General features: G+C 47.6%; 1 protein-coding gene across 1 annotated transcript; it reads left to right on the top strand.

Moving 5' to 3' along the window:
* The first annotated feature begins 11,975 nt into the window (after positions 1 to 11,975).
* PRDX3 (peroxiredoxin 3) lies at positions 11,976 to 17,955 on the top strand. The gene is made up of 7 exons (XM_058810345.1): positions 11,976 to 12,028; positions 12,099 to 12,174; positions 12,258 to 12,399; positions 13,124 to 13,259; positions 15,426 to 15,529; positions 16,248 to 16,413; positions 17,211 to 17,955. The coding sequence occupies exons 1-7, from the start codon at positions 11,993 to 11,995 to the stop codon at positions 17,262 to 17,264; spliced, it is 714 nt and encodes a 237-aa protein (XP_058666328.1). The 5' UTR covers positions 11,976 to 11,992; the 3' UTR covers positions 17,265 to 17,955.
* The last annotated feature ends 253 nt before the right edge of the window (positions 17,956 to 18,208 follow it).

The following is an 18,208-nucleotide window of genomic DNA, read 5'->3' as shown; positions in this document are numbered from 1 at the left end:
ACTTAAAAAGGGAAAAAAGCATTTGCACTGTGTTTCAGTTGTTGAAGATTTTTTTTTCCTTTTACATGGTGAATTTTGCGCTTTAGATACTCTAGGTTTGACAAAAAAACACAGTTCATCTTCCAAAGTGGCTGCTTTAAAACTAATGACTAAATTAGACATCAGAGTTATCATGAGAACTTCAAAGTGGTGAGAATCGTCTGCACAAATTTTTTAAGGATTTTGCAATTTTAGAGTCAAGTTGTAGTTCAGTTTTGAAATGTGTTTTGGGTTATCTGAGGGAGTTCATGCCCACAGAAGCAGCAGGAAACATCAGGGAAGGCTGATTTTATGGCTGGGATGGAACAGTTCATGAGGAAGAGTATTCAGGTAATCACCATGCTTTGGTCGTGTTTTCATGTTGTTAAATAAACCTGTTGTTTATTTTTATTACAAAGACTGTAGTTTAATTATCAGCCTCTTTGAAAGACTTGTCTTTTGACAGGCAAGAGTAGATTCAAGACTGTGGATACAATTGAAATTCTGGATTATGATTATATCAATTCCTCTGAGGCCAGGGAGACTCAGTTCTTGGTCTCTCCTGGCTCCTTGTTTCTGATGATGGCCTCTGTCACATCACAGATTTGGAAGGTGACCTGGGGCTCCCTGCCCAGCCTGGATGGCAGCTGGGGGATCTCCAATGCTCATGGCTGGGAGTTTCTGAGCCTCAGCCACCACTGCTGAGACTCAGGAACACGAAGGCTGATGGAAAGAAAGGGCAGTGAAATGGCTTAGACTGCCAGAGGGCAGGGCTGGATGGGATATTGGGAATTAGGAACTGTTCCCTGGGAGGGTGGTGAGGCCCTGGCACAGGTGCCCAGAGCAGCTGTGGATCCCAATCCCTGGCAGTGCCCAAGGCCAGGTAGGACAGGGCTTGGAGCAGCCTGGGACAGTGGAAGGTGTCCCTGCCCATGGCACTGGATGGGATTTCAGGTCCCTTCCCACCCAACCATTCTATGATGCCATGAAGATCCAGATAAATGTTTTATCACCTCAAAATCTGGGGTTCTTACTCAACCCAAAATGACTGCAATTGTTATTGTTTTGATTTTCTCTTTATGACTCTCATCTTTCTTGCCTTCCCTTCTTAGCTTATTCTTCTCCCCAGGCAATGCTAGATAGTTCCCAAATACCTATTTGGTTCCTATAATTAAACCAGATGTATTTTCTGTTCAGCCTGAAAAGGGATTAGTGATTTGTGAAATGGGACTTTGCATTCAAGAAATGAGAAATTACAGTTGAGGAAAAAGCATAAATTTACTCCTAATAAATAATGAATGGACTTTCAAATGCAGTAAATCTCCATTCTTGCATGTTCAAACTGACAGACTTCTGAGGTAACTTATGTGTAATTTTGTGTCAAAAACCTTCATATTTTGCAAAAATATTAAAATTTCCCGAAATTTATTCTCTGCTCAAAATTATTCACTGAAATGCATTTTTGTATGTGAACCACATTTACTCTTTTTGTTGCTCTAATAAGATTACTCATGTATCACATGGCATCAGCTAATTCTGGGTGCGCTTCTCATTGTGATCATCAGGATTTAAGTGCAAGTATTTGTGTAGCAGTTATAAAACTTGCCCCCTGGTATTTCAGCTAAAAAGCTTACTTTACATCTGGGGTGAAGGAACTTAGACAAGGGACTACAGGGGGAAAAAACAAAGCTACCAAGGCCAGAGCAAAAGAGTTGCAAAATTTAAACCAATATTTGCTATGAAACATTTGTGGTGGCCACTCAGCCCTACTTCTGACTCCCTGAAATGTCCTCACTGCTGGATTTCACACTGCAGCTCTACCTAAACCCCCCCTTGACACTCCTGTTGCTACTGAGAGTAGGTTTGTGCTCCCCTTGCAATTCTGACAAAACTTCTGCCTTTACTGACATTTGCAGAGTGGTTCCATCATTTTTCTCCTCCTAACATTAAGGACCACACTGCAGGCACCAACCAGCATGTGACAGCTAACACAGCTTTTGATTTTGACTTCACCAGTGGAAACACACAGGCACATACTTGGCTTAAGCTACACATTTCACCCAGCTAAATCTGTTGATGGAGTCTGCAGAACCTGGAACAAACTCATTTTTAGATACCATAATCTTCAATATATTAACTTGCTTTTACTCTTGGTCTTGCATATGTTGTCTGCCTTCTTCATCTGCAATGAAGGCCACCTACATTACTCACTGCAAATTTTAAAACCACTTTACCCACAGCAGCCTGCAACAATAACTGAAGTGTGGCAACCTATCTCATACAGCAATAATACTTGTGGCTCTGATGTCAGGTACATCATTTGCCCTTGTTCTTCCTTTGAAAAAATTTCATATCCCCTCCAAAAAAAAAAAAAAAAGCTTTAAAATAAATTAGCACCAGGCCTCCAAAAATGTTGTTGGAGATTCATACGTGGTATAAAGAACACTTGCAATGTAGTTTGGAGGAAATCTTGATAAATTTCTGCCATTGGGATTATAGCTAACAGCTTCTTTAATGCAATTCTAACACAATAAAGCAACATGACTGTAACCATCTTCCTGAGAATGGTAGAAAAGGACCATAAAACTGAATGGCACATTTAAAATTAATTGCAAAATATCAGCTCTCTGTAAACAACACACAATAACTGTAATTAATACCAGTCCTTTAAAGTATTCCTAAAGTCTGCTGAAATCTAAACCAGTATTGTATGACTGGTAACAGCAACTGCATCCTAAACAACAAATAAAATGACAACAGAAAATAAAATATCTCCATCAGAAGTCAAAAAGTTATAATTCACTGATCTGCTGAACACCTTTGCCCTTATTATTATTTGTAGAGCTTTTTTGGGACGATCTCAGGACTTTACTCTTTAGCTAAGCCTCAAAAGTTCAACAGCCTGTGAGTTATATAAACACTATTCTACAATTTGAGTTATTTTCCCAGCAAAAGGATCGCTCCAGGGGCGGACTATTTGAATGATCTCTCTTCGAGAATGAACGCAGCTTTACTCGCAGCTCCACAGCTTCGTAGTGGCCGGAGCTGAAGCCCACCCAAGCGGGCAGGCAGCTCCAGCGCTCCGGCGGGCGGTGGAGCGCAGGCTGCAGGTTGCAGCGCACCTAAAAACGCTCCAGCAAGTGCTCTCATGAAAGAAACTCTGACCAAGGGCTTGGAAAAATGCCTTATTTTAAGCAGCAAGCAAGTAAATAAACACAAACATAAAAACGGGCTGGAGCAGACAGAAGGCGATCGCGTCTTGGCAGCGATGCCGCAGCCGTAGGACGTGTTGCTTGTGCGCGGCGCTCCCGCTCCAGCCGGAGGGATGCTCCGGGCGGACGGGGCTCCGCGGGGACCCCGAGCCCGGCCCCGCCGTGCGCAGCGCCCCGCGGCCGCGGGAGGATTTCCGCCAGCGCGGGGAGAGGAAACCGCGTCCGCTCCGCACGGGGCGAAAGAAAGCGCCGGGAGCCCGATCCACCGGTGGCTGTCGGGGTTCGCTCCTGCGAGCCCTCGGGGTCGGGACGGGGATGCTGGGGGAGCCCCCGGGCAGCCGAGGGCGCCCCGCGCCGAGCAGCGGCGGCTCCGCGGCGGCGGCTCCGGCATCGCCCGGAGCATCCCCGGGGCTGCCCGAGCGCGGCGGCGGCCGCGGGGGACAAACCCCGCTCGGAGACCCCCGCGCCGGCCGCGGGCAGGGGACAGCCCCCAGCCCCTCCGGCCGGCTCCGGCCGGGGACAAACACGCTCGCAACAATGGGCATGTTTGCAGCAACATGATCTCACCTAATAACGCCGAATAAGGCAATGACTGTACGGGGAAGCGATACGATCCTGCCGGTCTCACCACACGGCGCGGAAAGCTATTTGCAGATTTGCTAAGCCCTTTTGAATGAATGCATCTGCAGCTGACCTTTAACAATAGACGCTGAAATAGCACAATCTGTGGGACCAGATTTGAGGGGGGGAGGCGGGAAGGGGGAAGGAAGAGATGGGTGAATATTGTAATCTCTGCAATCTCATTCACTTCCTTTCCCAAACCCCCGCGCACAGGGAAAAACAGCGGTATTTTCCTTTTCGCCAGGGCTCCGTCTCAAACAAGCCGTTTCCAACGCCGGCACAGCCACATGGCACCCCGACAGCCGCCGCCGGCGGGACCGGCGCGCATCCCCACCGGCGCCCGCCCGCATCCCGCGGGCATCGCTCCGCGGAGGGGCGACTGCGACAAGGATGCTCCAGCCCCCTCTCCCCTCCCGCCGCTCTCTCACCTTCCCTGGCTTTCAGCAAAACGGTGTTGGCAACGATGTTTTCCAGCTCCATTGACGAGCTCGGGCAGCGCAGGCAGCGGCACTGCAGCAGGACGTCACTCCGAGGTGCGGAGTCTCCGGGCGACCACCCGCCTCCTGCCCCTAGCGCGCTGTCCCCCCGCGCATCATCCCCGCCCGCCTGCCCGCCCGCTCCCCCGCGCTGCCGGGCGGAGGCGGCGCTCCCCGCACTGCCGGCTCCGCCGCGCCCCGCTACTCCATCCTCCGCCCCGCCGGCTCCCCCGGTGGTTTGAGGGCTCGGGCGCTCCTGCCTCCCTCCCCGGGGGTGTGGCACCGCGGAGCGGCCCCGCAGCCCCGCGCAGGCGCCGGCCCCGCCGGGCCGGGCACGCCGGGACGTGTAGTCCTGGGGCGGCCCCGCCGCACCTGGCGCCGGTTCCGCAGCCGTGCAGAGTCCGCAGGGAGGGACGGTCACTGTCCGCATCGGGGAGGGCGAGAGCACGGGCAGGGGCACGGACAGGCGCCGGGCAGAGCGTCCCGCACCGTGGGGATGGGTGTTCGCCGCCGCCGGGGACGCTCGGGGCTCCCGCGGTCCCGGCCCCGGCGCAGCCCTGGTGCCGCGCTCCATCCCGCGGTACGGGGCTCCGCTTGTCCTGCCCGCGGTCCCCAGGGCTCCCCAGCCCGGCTCTTCGTGCGTGTCACCCCCCGCAGGTGCCCACGCTCGTGGGAAGGGGTCGCCGACACCCGCAGACGTCTCCCGACCCCCGCCCTTCTCTTCGGGATCTCAAAAGCCCCCACAGAAGAACCCGAGGGAACCCCATCTCTCCCCCACACCATTGTTTTCACCCTTGTAAGGAGCTGTGTGAAGCATCAGCCACTTGTGGAAAGTTTGTGAATTTTAAGCGCTAGATTACAACATAAGCTCTCCCCTGTCTACATAGGACAGATGCTCATGTCAGCATGATTCTGATTTTCCTAGCAACGGGGTAGATCGATTCATCAGGTCAAGCAATGAAAGAGAAATAAAAACGACCCATTACTCCCACTGACACTCTTCTTCCATCTATATTTGCATTGATTAAATCCACATGAAGCAGATCAAATTAACATGCACCTTCTTGTAAGTGGAGCATAGACACTACTTTTTTCTTCTTTTATTTTTATTGTACCAATTTATTTCTTTCCACAGCCACACAGAAATGGCCTGCAATAGCAGAGCTTGCAAACTGCCTAGAACACATTTTCTGAACATAGGAAATAGATGAGAAATGCATTTAATGAATAATACCTTGCAGGTAAAATTGCTACAATAAATGCCTTTTGTACCTGATTAAGTGTCAAAGGTTTGACCTTTGAAAGTTATTTTGCATAGCAGGTGGCATTGCTATGAACAATATTCCACAGCCTTTCTCCTGTAGCTTCAGAAAAACATTCAGCTTTCAGAGCCATTCCATGTTGTGGTTCCTTTCTTTGTAATACAAGTTCTATACAGCAGCAGTTGTGTCAGTAAGTACCGGAAGATTTTTCTCTGATTAAATAATTCTTGAGGGAGAAATTGCTTCCTGGAAACCAGAGCCTTAGCACTGAGATGAGGCTCCTAAGGAGCATCTGCCCTGCTTGTTGTTTGAACTCTTCTGTGCAAGCACTGATGTAAACAGACCAGATTATGCTCAGTTCTAAGTGCACTTCACATCCCTGCCCAGCCTCCCACTAATGATCATCATAAGGACAATGCAACCATTGCAACAAGGCTGATGGTCGGTGGAAGACAGAACTTTTACTATACAGAATGTTTTTAATGCCACAAGCAACTCCTCTCTCCAGAGGACAAATGAAGGCATGTGTCTAAGTGCCACTTTGTGAAGCACCATTCACTGTGTCTGCTGTGCCTCAGGATGAGACTGGTCAGTGGGATTTACCTTCATGGGAGACTCCACAGGGAGCACTGACTGTGTTTGGTGAGTTATTTTTATAGAGGTGCCTGAATGAAGAGGGCAGATCTTGAAGAGCTCAAGTATGAGTTGCACTGGAAATCAGCACGTGCATCGAACAGCTGTACTGCTCCTCTTATCTCATATCTGTATGTACCTGGAGATATGTGGAGTCACCCACAGTGCTGCCCTGTGGCACAAAAGCATGACTCCAATGTGCTGATGTTGCCCTGTATAGTTTCAAATATTTAATGCCTGAAAGGGCAAACCTATTTATCAAACGAGTTACGACAGATCTGTCAGGAGTTTGGAAATGCCACGGAGCTACCTAGTGTTCGTGAGCGGCGCAGCTCCCGCAGGCTCCTGGCAAAGGGAGGCACGCTCAGCCAGCTCCCGAGGGAGCAGGGACACGGGTTATTCCAGCAGGAGCAGGGACAGCAGTGAGTGTGCTGGGACACAGGGGTTATTCCAGCTCCTGTGGGAGCAGGGACAGCAGTGAGTGTGCTGGGACACAGGGGTTATTCCAGCTCCTGTGGGAGCAGGCACAGCAGTGAGTGTGCTGGGACACAGGGGTTATTCCAGCAGGAGCAGGGACAGCAGTGAGTGTGCTGGGACACAGGGGTTATTCCAGCAGGAGCAGGGACAGCAGTGAGTGTGCTGGGACACAGGGGTTATTCCAGCTCCTGTGGGAGCAGGGATAGCAGTGAGTGTGCTGGGACACAGGGGTTATTCCAGCAGGAGCAGGGACAGCAGTGAGTGTGCTGGGACACAGGGGTTATTCCAGCTCCTGTGGGAGCAGGGATAGCAGTGAGTGTGCTGGGACACAGGGGTTATTCCAGCTCAGCTCTGCTACAGGGCTGCTGAGGGTCTGCAATAAATGTGTGTCTGTCTTACACATCTACATGGAGAGCAGCGATTCTGACTCCATGCCTATCAGGAAGAGCAATGGAGGGGTGTTTTTTTTCAATATTATGTTAACTAACAACCCCCCTTGTTTCTAATAAATCTGACTCAGTGTGGTGCAGTAGGACATGGAAGGAGGTGTGCTCACTAGCACTCACTATCACTACTTTGAAAAGCAAAATCAAGGTGATTAGTGTGTAGTTCCACATGAATCCTCACTGCATCTCTCTTTTCTACTACATTTTTAAAGTCTGATTAAACCCCTGGTATATGACACAGGCCTGAGATGGATGGCCCCTTTCATGGATGTGGCCCCCATGTATTTCCACTGCACACAAAGTCCATCAGTTGGCTTTTGCAGAACCCACTGCAGCATTTGGACTCTTACCTCATGACTGCTTCACAGCTGTCAGTAGCTTCATTCTCATGTCACCTGGTTCACAAAACCAACAAAGAAAATTAGGAGGAGGTAGATTTATTTATATCCATTTTCTCTTGTGGTGACACAGTCCTTTAATTTCAAGCTATGTCTGCACCTGATTTAATGGAACAGTCTGTGAGTGAGGGAGAAGGAAACAGGAGACCTGTAAATCTGTTCCACTGCTTATCTGACTATTCACTCTTGTAAAATGGTGCTGAAATACCTGGACTCAAAGACAGGGTGGCAGGGAAGGAATGCAGGGAAGGAATACAGGTCTCTTTTGCTGGCCTAAATATCCTGATTCAACACTTGAAGGAGAAAAAGGAAAATTTAGTCTGAATCATATGCAGAAGCAACCAGTATTGGAAGGAAAAAAATAAAAAAGGAGAGGCTACCCAAAATTATTTCATATTCTGAAAAATGCACTTTCTAAGGTGCTTTAAAAACATGCTTTCAAATTTCCATCTGAAGCCATTCAGGAGAGGCTCCTAAAAACCTAAAAGTGCTGAACATCAGGGTAAAGCAGGGCCGGCAGCCATCTTTCCTTTATGGCAAAAGCGAGGTTTGTAAATGAAACGCCAACACCGAGCGAGCCCCAAATGCATCAGTGTAATGGGAACAGGGAAGCAGCGAGGCTCAGTGTGATATTCTGAGCCACTCAAGGATGACTCATCGGCAGGGTGGGCTCACACAGCTCCAGCCAAACACGGTGGCAACACACCCAGTTTGATCCTGGCTCCAGAGAAAGCGCTCGGCCTCAGCACGGCCGCCTGCACAGCCAAGGGTAGGACCCCCGGTGCAGCAGATGTCAGAAAGGCTTTTACCTATACTTATCAGCTGGAAACATACCCTAACAGCAGCTATCTCCTCAATCCATGTTCTGACACTTAATTCATGCAGCAAAGCCCGTTCATGATTAACCCTAAGCTGGATTGTGCTTGGGATTGCTTCCGAAACTTATTGGTATGAACGGGTAAATTCTTTCTCCTCCTGCTGAGCTTGGGTATCAGCAGGTGGGAGCACACAGGCCTGTGAGAGCATTTGCAGGCAGCTGGAAGATTTTCCAGCGCCCCTGTGTGCAAGGACAGAGGCTGCCATCTACCAACAGTCACGGGGTGATGCATCGTGTTGCCGAAGCCAAAGTTTTTGCTTTGGTTTAGATAAAAATGTTTATGCCTCTATTCTTTTTTTTTTTCCATTTCCCAGCTTCTTTTTCAGTTATCTATTTCCTCAAGGTAGAGGACAAATGATTGTTACAGCATTTCAGCACATGGAGTAACATAACCTTCTAGAAATTGAGCAGATTTTATTTTTAAACAAGCAGACATATGTATCCTGACATACTCTGCACAGAATTTGCCACTCAGTGATCCACAGCAGCAGTTCTGATTTGGGATTTGCTTATCCTTTTCATCAAGTTTAGAGAGAAACAGCTACTTTTCCCCTAAAATTTTGTTGTGTGAATGATATCTTTCAAAGCGCTCTTTAAAATCTAACTTACAAAACAATAATGGAAACAACACACAAGCATTATCTGTATTTTTTATCAACTGATCTTGTAGTTTTTCACCAGAAAGACATAGTTAACTATTTCCAGATAGGAAAAGAGAGGCACAAAATGGGAGCAGGCAGATAAGTATCCTCACCAAAAAGAACATTCACATCTCCCATTATCTATTCAAGCACCTTTTAGACTACTCTGCACCTTGTACAGCAACTTCTCCTTAAAGCCTGCTGAAATCCCTGGAGAGTCTTTCAGCAACTTCACATGTCAATTTGAATCACACTTAAACACAGCGAAGGAGACAACCAACAAGACCTGGAAAAAGATGTGCAAATGGTATCACTCGGTAGATTGATTTTGAGCTTTGGATGTCAATAAGAACCAGGTTTAGCAGCTGCTTGAGACTGTGCCAGAGCCAGAGCTGAGGAAAAAGGAACAACTTTTATCAGGTGCACTTTGGCAGTGACAAGGTCCATCTTCAGATTGCAGGGATGCTCATTTTGCAAAAGCAAAGTGGAAACTACTCCCCATTAAATGGCAGTAGTTCAAGCTTTTGCACAGAAGTCTGAGAAGCTGAATTACGCTGCCTCCATAACAAAGCATGAGCAATATTTCCCCACCTGCAAGCCAAGAGTTTAAACAAAGAGTTTTAGACAAATATAACTTTCCGGGGATGGGGGGAAGGGCATTGGTTTGGAATACATCAACTTAGAAGTTTGGTGAATAATCATCTGTGGATGAGACAGCCATCCTCAGGAAATCCGAGCAACAGCCCTTTTCTGGCTGCCACAGTGCAGCTCCCACACCTGAGGGAAAGGAACCCAGCCACCCCTGGCACACAATTTGCTGCCCAGCCCAGGGCACTCATCTGGGCAAACAAATCTCTGTGTCTGAGGGCATGTGCCAGGTTTCAGACACAAATGCAGCCATGCCATCCTGCACTGCTCTGAAAAGCATCAGCCCAGGTAATGGCTGTGGGTTTTCTGCTCTCCACCTACAGCTCCACAGGTGTCCCAGGCTCAGCTGCACTGCTCACTGCTCTGCCTGCAGCCCTCAGCAGCAGCACAAAGCCCTCCCACACCTCTGTCCTGGCCACAATCTCCACAATTGCTCCTTCCCTCTCCTAATCCAAGGCTGCAGGCTAGGGCACAGTTCACCCACACTCTACCTGACACACTTTCTAATGTGCAAATTGGTTACTCACTTCCACTTTCATGTTTTGGGTAGATAACATTATTGTGGCTGCTCTGCTGGGAATTACTTTCTTTTTGAGAAGATTTTCAGAGCCAGGTTAGCAGCTGTCATTGGCTACATCTGGATTAATAAATTCAAGACACCAGTGACTGAAATTTGCCATGATGTTAAAAGTCCAGAAAGCACACTTTTGGACAACACCAAATAATATTGCCCCAAACAATTCCTAGGCATAGTAGAGAGTTAATACCAGCTGGTTATCAGCCCTAACAGGCAGGTTGAACATAATCCTCCCTCTTTTGAAGGCTCAGAGGTTCCCTGTTACAGAGGTGACTGGACCATGCAGACGGATCAGTACTAGGAATAAGTTCAAAAGTGTAGATTTAGTTCGTCCCAGGGGTAGCTGACATTTCTCTGGCTGCCTTTGGCTTTGCCCCCCTGATGCTGATGGCTGAGCTTATCCTGCTAGCAGAGCCAGACTCTTCTCCAGTCCACAAGGTCCGCCCTTTCTAAAATGTTGTGGATATTAATAAATATATGAAACTAGAAGTTATTAAAACCCAGAAGGGAAACTGGGTTCAGCTTGGTTTAAGTGTTTAGATGAAGGAACACAAAGAAAGAAGCTAGGAGCTGCAAAGATGGTGAAAGGCCTTGAGAAGATGCTGCATGAGGAGCAGCTGAGAGCACCTGGTCTGTTCAGCCTGGAGGAGACTGAGGGACAGCACATTGCAGTCTACAATTTCTGTGTGAGAGGAAGAGGAGGGGCAGACAGTGATGTGTGCCCTGTGGTGATCAGTGACAGGACCCGAGGGAACGGCCTGAAGTTGAGTCAGGAGAGCTTCCAGTTGTGTATTAGAAAAACCACCAGGATTTAGAAAAAACAGAGGGTGACTGGGTGCTGGAATGAGCTCCCCAGGGAAGTGGACACAGCACCAAGCCTGACAGAGTTCAAGAAGTGTTTAGACAACACTCAGGCACATGGTGTGACTCTGGGGGTGTCCTGGGCAGGACCTGGAGATGGATTTTGATGACCCTTGTGTATTCCTTCCAACTGAGGATATTCTGTGATCCTGTAAGTGTAATCCAAGTGAGTTCAACAGAGTCAGAGCCAGTTGTAAGGGTGTATGAGGAAGGTTTCTGAGCACAAGCCGGGTTGTATCAGTGGGCACAGCGCCGGGGACATGGCACTGGTGAGGCTGCACCTCGAGTCCTGTGCCAGTTCTGGGCCCCGCAGTTCTGGAAGGACATTGAGGGGCTGGAGCAGGTCCAGAGAAGGTCACGGAGCTGGGAAAGGGTCCGGAGCACAAGTCCTGTGAGGAGCAGGGGAGGGAGCTGGGGGTTTAGCCCGGAGGAGGCTCAGGGCCAAGCAGTGATAACTCTCCACAACTCCCTGACAGGGGTCGGGCTGTGCTCCCAAGCAATAAAGGTCAAGACAAGAGGACATGGCCTCAAGCTGTGCGTAGGGAGGTTTAGGTTGGACATTAGGAAGAACTGCTTCGCAGAAAGGGTGGTTAGACATTGGAATGGGCTGCCCAGGGAGGTGGTGGAGTCACGGTCACTGCAGGCCTTCAAGGACAGACTGGACATGGCCCTCCGTGCCATGGTCTGGCTGCCCGGTGGTGTCCGACCATAGGTCGGACTCCATGATCCGAGAAGCCTTTCCCAACCGGATCGATTCCGTGATTCCGGTGCGTCCCTCACGGCTCCTCCGGGGTTCCCGCCCCCGGCGCTCCGCCCCGCTCCGCCCGCTCCGCCCGCCGCTCGACATGGCCGCCGCGCTGGGGAGGCTGCTCCGCGCCGCGGTGAGTGAGGGCCCGCCCGCCGGCCTGCCCGCCCGGCCCCGCCGCCGCCTGACCCTCCCTGTCCCCGCAGGTGCCCCTGGCTGCCGCCGCCGGGAGGAGAGGCACGGCATGGCCCCCGGCCTGCGCCCGTCGCCCCTTCAGCCTCGGTAAGTGCGGGAGGGCGGCCGGGGAAGGCGCCCCGGGAGCGCCCCCGGGCCCGGCCCGCAGCTCTGCGTTCTCCCCTCCGCAGGCTCCTCGCGGTTCGCCGTGGCGGTGACCCAGCACGCCCCGGCCTTCAAGGGAACGGCCGTCGTGAACGGAGAGTTCAAGGAGCTGAGCCTGGATGATTACAAGGGGAAATACCTGGTTCTCTTCTTCTACCCCCTGGACTTGTGAGTGCGGCTTTCTCCCTTTCCCGATGGGCCTGCTGAAGGTCCTGCTGAAGGTCATCACAGGCGCTGCAGGTCGTTCTGGGTTTGTTCGATTTGGGCCAGTCTTGCAGGGCAGATGTGCCTGTTTCTAGGGCGTCAGCGATAAGATCGGAGGCACACGGCCATTGTGTGTTAAAGCAGTGGATAAAGGGGCTGGAGAGCATCTTCTAGCTGCAGGGCCTGCATCAGGAGCTGGCTGTGGTTCCTGTTACACTCAGATCCCAGGGGTGAGGACATTGCCTTATAATTTGGGACTGCCTTGGAGACTCTGTCCTTGAAGAAGCAAGGCCAGCAGAACTGCAGCTAACAGCTTTAGAGCAAAACATGATAGGATGGGGGTCAGTCTGCTCGGAAGACTTGAATTGCCGAGAGTATCTTGGTGCAGGTGGGCACATGGAGAAGGGTTTAACCTGCAGATCTTTCTGCTATAGTTCCCAAAAACTCTCTGTCGAGAGAGTCTCTAGCAGAGGCAGTTTCTCCATCTTTGTGAGGAATCTGTCTAGAACTCAGAGATGGTAACTGGTGTGCCAGCTGTGCGGCTGTGACTGTTGGTTTGAGACTGAAACTAATTTTGAGCAGGAAACATGGCTAAAATTATCAGTCTAAAGAAAATGCCTAGAAACAGACATGAGTCTTCTCTAGAGAAGATGGCAGAATTATTACAGCCTGATCTCTCTTCCTACAGCACCTTTGTCTGCCCCACAGAAATTGTGGCCTTCAGCAACAAAGCAAAAGAATTTCGTGATGTGAACTGTGAAGTGGTGGCAGTTTCAGTGGACTCTCATTTTACTCATCTGGCATGGATAAACACACCACGAAGGGTAGGAATTGAGTATCTCTTTGAGGCTTTCTGTTTTGGTTTGGTTTCTTTTCACAAGAGCTCCAGAGAAGTGGAGTTGAATAAATAATTGTGCCAACGCTGATTTTTAATAGATTTCCTAAAGTCATATGCAATCAACTTCTGGATTTGATGACATAATTCTGACCTCTGTCCTTTGTTTTCTTTTTCATAATTGTCTTGCTTGGGTTTTTAACTTGTTTAGCTGTGATGATAGCTTTGTTGATAACATATCTCAAAAGACAAATGCTCAGTTTACATGTCAGTGTCCCAAAGTGCCTGTGACAGCTGATAATGCACAGAAGTTATCACAGAAAAGGAGCAGCAGCTGTTCATTCGTTACTGTTAACAATTACCCAACACTGGTGGCTTTAGGTTGGAAGCAGAGGAACCACCAGTTTATTGGAGCACTTGTATCATTAATTCTCACTGGGTGAAAGGGTTCCACTCTTGCAGTACAAATGGAGGTTTTTGGCTTTCTTTAGGGAAATCAGATGATAAAGACTTTTACTGGAGAGGAGCCTCTTTCAGATATATATATAAACACCTGTTTTTGATGGCATAAAGCATCCCCCTGCTTTAGGCAGTTGTAGAGGACCACAGGTGTCCCAGGAAGGTGCAGAAGCACATGTGCCATCAGTCCCAGCCTGTGTGGGCAGCAGCGTGCAGTTGTGCTGCAGGCTGGGTGCCTCCTGGCACCACTGGAACATGCAGGGGAGGGAAGAGAGTTTGCTGCATTTAATACACCTTGGCTGAGCCTATCAAGAGTCTTTATTTTCTGCAAGCTTTGTTCAAAGCTCAGCACTATAATTGTGGCCTGAGTTCCCAGCTTTATCCCAAAGGTGTTCAGGGTATGTCAGTTGTTTTACAGATGCACAGACTGTTCCCAGTTGCAAGGGACCCACAAGGATCATCAAGCCCAGCTCAAACACCCTGCACAGGGTGGAAAGAATTCCACGGTGGCACAGGCAGGAAACTGACACCCAGAGAAGCTGAAGCCCTGCTTTCTCTGACATCTGTGCTCAAAGCTCTGTGTAGGGAACTCTGTTGCAGACAAGTGTTTGCAGGATCTGGGTCTGTGGCTGAGATTACACAGTGAATCACTGATGAGGCCAAGAATAGCAAAGCTAACAAACTCCAGCCTTGTTTCAAGGTTAGAGAGCTTATCTCTCTTGCAGTCTCAGTCTGTGACAAAAAGGAAAGAAATCTTGTTTGACTCTTCAAATAGATTGAAATTGATTTGTGAGAGGCAAAACAAAAATAACCATGTGCACGGAACAGAGCAGCAGAACTCTTGACATACTTAGTGTGTTGGTAAGAGCATTGTGTTTGGAATCAGAATTGTTAAGGTTAGAAAAGACCTCTAGGATCATGAAGTCTCATGATGATGAGATGATGAGCTCACTGCCACCACCATCACCATATTCACCACTAATCATGACCTCAAGTGCCACATCCACATGTTTTTTTCCCCTTATCCTGGGAAGTCTGTTCCAATGCCTGACAATCCTTTCTGTGAAGAAATTTTTGATAATATTCAATATAAACCTCTCCTGGTGCAATTTGACATAATTTCATTTTGTCTTGTCCCTTATTACCTGGAGAAGAGGCTTACCCCACCTGGCTACACCCACTTTTAAGTCATTGTAGAGGTCACTTCTGAGTCTCCTTTTCTCCAGGCTAAATATCCTCAGCTGTTCCTCATCAGATGTGTGCTCCAAAGTTTATTTGTTCACAGGTTTGTTTCCCTTTCCTCCCCACCATGTTCATCCTGTTTAATTCTGAACACTTAAATATGCAGTAGAAACTTTTCTATTCAAAGCTGCTGAATGATATAAAAAGGAAGTTTTTCTGGAAATTTATGGCTGTTGCCATTGGTAGCCTCTTACCACCAAAATCAGCAATTCTAAAATGCACAGTGCAAAAGAAATTTTCACTTTCTAAAGAAACAGTCTGTTCTTGACTACTTTAAAACAAACAACCAAAACAAACCAAAGCAACACCACACACACTTGGTTCCTTTCATGGAGCAGATGCCTTGGTTGTGTTTTGTTGTTACTGTGCCCTCAAGAACATGGAATCCAGCACTCAGGAAGGATCATCCTGTGGAGCTTTTTGTAACCAAGAGGAATCTTTCCCTGTTCTCTAGAGTGGCGGTTTGGGCAAAATGAATATTCCAGTTCTGTCAGACCTCACAAAGGAGATCTCCCGTTCGTATGGGGTGCTGCTGGAAGGACCTGGCATAGCACTGAGGTAAGGCTGGGCTGCTGTGCTGGGACACAACCCAGACTAACCAACATAGGGCACACTGTGCCCTCCTGCAGGGAAATGGCATCAGGTGAAGACTGGGAGATGTCTTCTGCTGCAGGATGGCTGGATCCCACCCTAGGAATAGGGCACCTGCTCATTTTGGCCATGAAACTGAGAATGGCTCCAGGCCTCTCTGAAAATGTGTCTCTGATCATTTTTTTCCATAGCGGTTCCTGAGAAACAGTGGATTGGGTAGGAGTCTTCTGGAGACCTTCAGTTCCTGATCTCTTTGGCTCAGGAACTTTTGGCATTTGCTTACTGAGAGATTAAGTTAATTAGTATGGTATGATTGGGACGTTGGTTTTTTACAAGTATTTACTTGTATGCAACAGGATTTAATTTAGTAGCATAATGCACAAGCAGCTCTTCACTCAGCACCTACAGATTTGACCAAAAAGACAAGGGCAGGATGTCAGCTTTCAGTTTGAAGCACAGGTGGAACACTGAGTTCTCCCTTTGCTCCCTCTGCCTGGATTGAATAGTCTCCATACACACTTTGAAATTTCACAGTACCACAGCAGTAGTGGATCACTTTGCTAACAAACAAGATACCAAATACTGCAGGTGCCCTCCTAACTGATGCACGTCACTGCTGAAATTGTGCACCCAGTTGTGTTTGGCCTGGGAAATTGATTTGCCTTGCCTGAATGCTGCATTGCAGAGGTCTGTTCATCATTGACCCCAACGGGATCATCAAGCACCTGAGCGTCAACGACCTGCCCGTGGGGCGCAGCGTGGACGAGACCCTGCGCCTGGTCAAGGCCTTCCAGTTCGTGGAGACACACGGCGAGGTGTGCCCTGCTGACTGGATTCCAAACTCCCCCACGGTGAGTGAGCTCAGGGGTAAATGTATCCTCCTCAGGACGGCCACTGGTGCTTGTCTGCAGGGCTGGGATGCTCTCAGGTGTGAGGTGCTTCACTGCGTCGCGCCTGCTGTCAAAGCTGTTATCGGTTGGGCCACTTTAGTTTGTTTGTCTGAAAGTAATTGTGGGATGTTTGTGAAGAAATTTTCCTTTTAGGATATGCAAATTGTGTTCAAAACTCCAAACTTGACTTGGACTCTCCATTAACTGAGTTCAAATTTTTTACTTACTTAATACATTGTAATTAAACAGAAAAACATGGTTTATAGGTTAGCCAAGTTCAGATATGTTACTTACTTAATGCATTGCAATTTAACAGGAAAAACGTGGTTTATATGTTAACTGAGTTCAGATTTTTTATTTATTTAATACATTGTAATTAAACAGAAAAATGTGGTTTATCTATTAGCTGAGTTCAGATTTTTTTACGTACTTAATGCGTTGTAATTTAACAGGAAAAATGTAGTTTATGTTAACTGAGTTCAGATTTTTTATTTACTTAATTACTTACATTTTAGTTTTTTTATTTACTTAATTACCTTTTTTTTGCTTTAAGAGAAGAAATGTGGTTTATACTTAAAATTTTCAAGTACGACCTGTACATGATCTAGGCTTTTGTCTTTCAACCAACTTTCAACCAATCAATAAATAGATCACTGTTTTTATAAAGTATGCATGTATTTTCATGGATAAAGTATCAAATCTGTGGTTTTTTTATCATACCTGTTCCAAGTAATAGCTTAATTTTCTTTTCTTGACAGATCAAACCAAGCCCAGAAGGTTCCAAGGAATATTTTGAAAAAGTGCATTACTAAACACTCAAATATGTGGACACAATTCTTTAGTTTTGTCTACTGAAGACATTAGGAAAACAGCTGTGATTGTAAAAATTAATAATAAAAATAAAAGCTGTCATTTTCTCATGTTTAAGAAGAAATTAAATGCTAAAATATTTACTGACTCCCTTGTCTTGCTTTAAAAAGAGTAAAACTAAGGCTTTTCCCTCTGCCTCCTGCAACTTCATGGATTTCTGTGACCATTCCTCATCTTCTGAATGTGATGAGTACACAAGTTACAGTTGCCTTCCACTGGCTTTTCCCTTTATCTAGTTTTGGACCACACAATGTAAAAGTCGGTTAAAAAAAAAAAAAGAAAAAATACAAGGTAGAATTTTGATACATGGTTTCTTTTTAATGATTTTTGCAGAGGAAGAGATGAATGTAACAAGTAAAAGTAATTTTAAAATCATTGGTTTTGTGTGTAAATGCACTAAAACATGGAAAGAATGTAAATGTGTGCCATTTAAAACAGAAGTGCAGCTACTCAGGAGCACTAACAAGCATAAACTTTAATTTTGTTTGGGAGATGGTAAAAACATGAACCCCCACAGTGCACTTATTGGAGCTTAATGGCAAAGTTTCTTTCACTTGAATTTGCTTGACTCTTTTACTGCTTGAAACTGATGTAGCATCTCTAGCCATAATAAAATAATCTTAAGGTGGCCTAGCAGCAGGTGTGGTGCTTTGCTTTTCTTTCTCTGTTTCTCTGGAAGGAACTGGGTGTGTTCATTGCCTCAGCAGCTCTGACAGCAGCTCACAGGTGCCATGGGGAGCAGCCCATGGACGCAAGTCCTGGGGGGCTGCACAGATCCATACAACACTCTGTGTGTTTCTGTTTTCCAGCTTTTGACCCTCTGAGCAAAGAAGCACAAGGTGGCTGAGCCCTGAGCGAGCTTTATAATGGGGAAGCTGCTGGAAGG

This window comes from Ammospiza caudacuta, chromosome 9 (genome assembly GCF_027887145.1).
Source record: "Ammospiza caudacuta isolate bAmmCau1 chromosome 9, bAmmCau1.pri, whole genome shotgun sequence".
Lineage (NCBI taxonomy): Eukaryota > Metazoa > Chordata > Aves > Passeriformes > Passerellidae > Ammospiza > Ammospiza caudacuta.
The sequence above is the reverse complement of the archived record's forward strand: the minus strand, read 5'-3'. Positions and strand labels throughout refer to the sequence as shown.

What these genes read in the sequence shown, in the direction of transcription:
- PRDX3 (XM_058810345.1), top strand. Translation starts at nt 11,993, where the DNA reads ATGGCCGCCGCGCTGGGGAGGCTGCTCCGCGCCGCG. An exon ending in CCGTCGCCCCTTCAGCCTCG is followed by an intron (nt 12,175 to 12,257) that starts GTAAGTGCGGGA and finishes TCCCCTCCGCAG; the next exon opens with GCTCCTCGCGGTTCGCCGTG. An exon ending in GGATTCCAAACTCCCCCACG is followed by an intron (nt 16,414 to 17,210) that starts GTGAGTGAGCTC and finishes TTTTCTTGACAG; the next exon opens with ATCAAACCAAGCCCAGAAGG.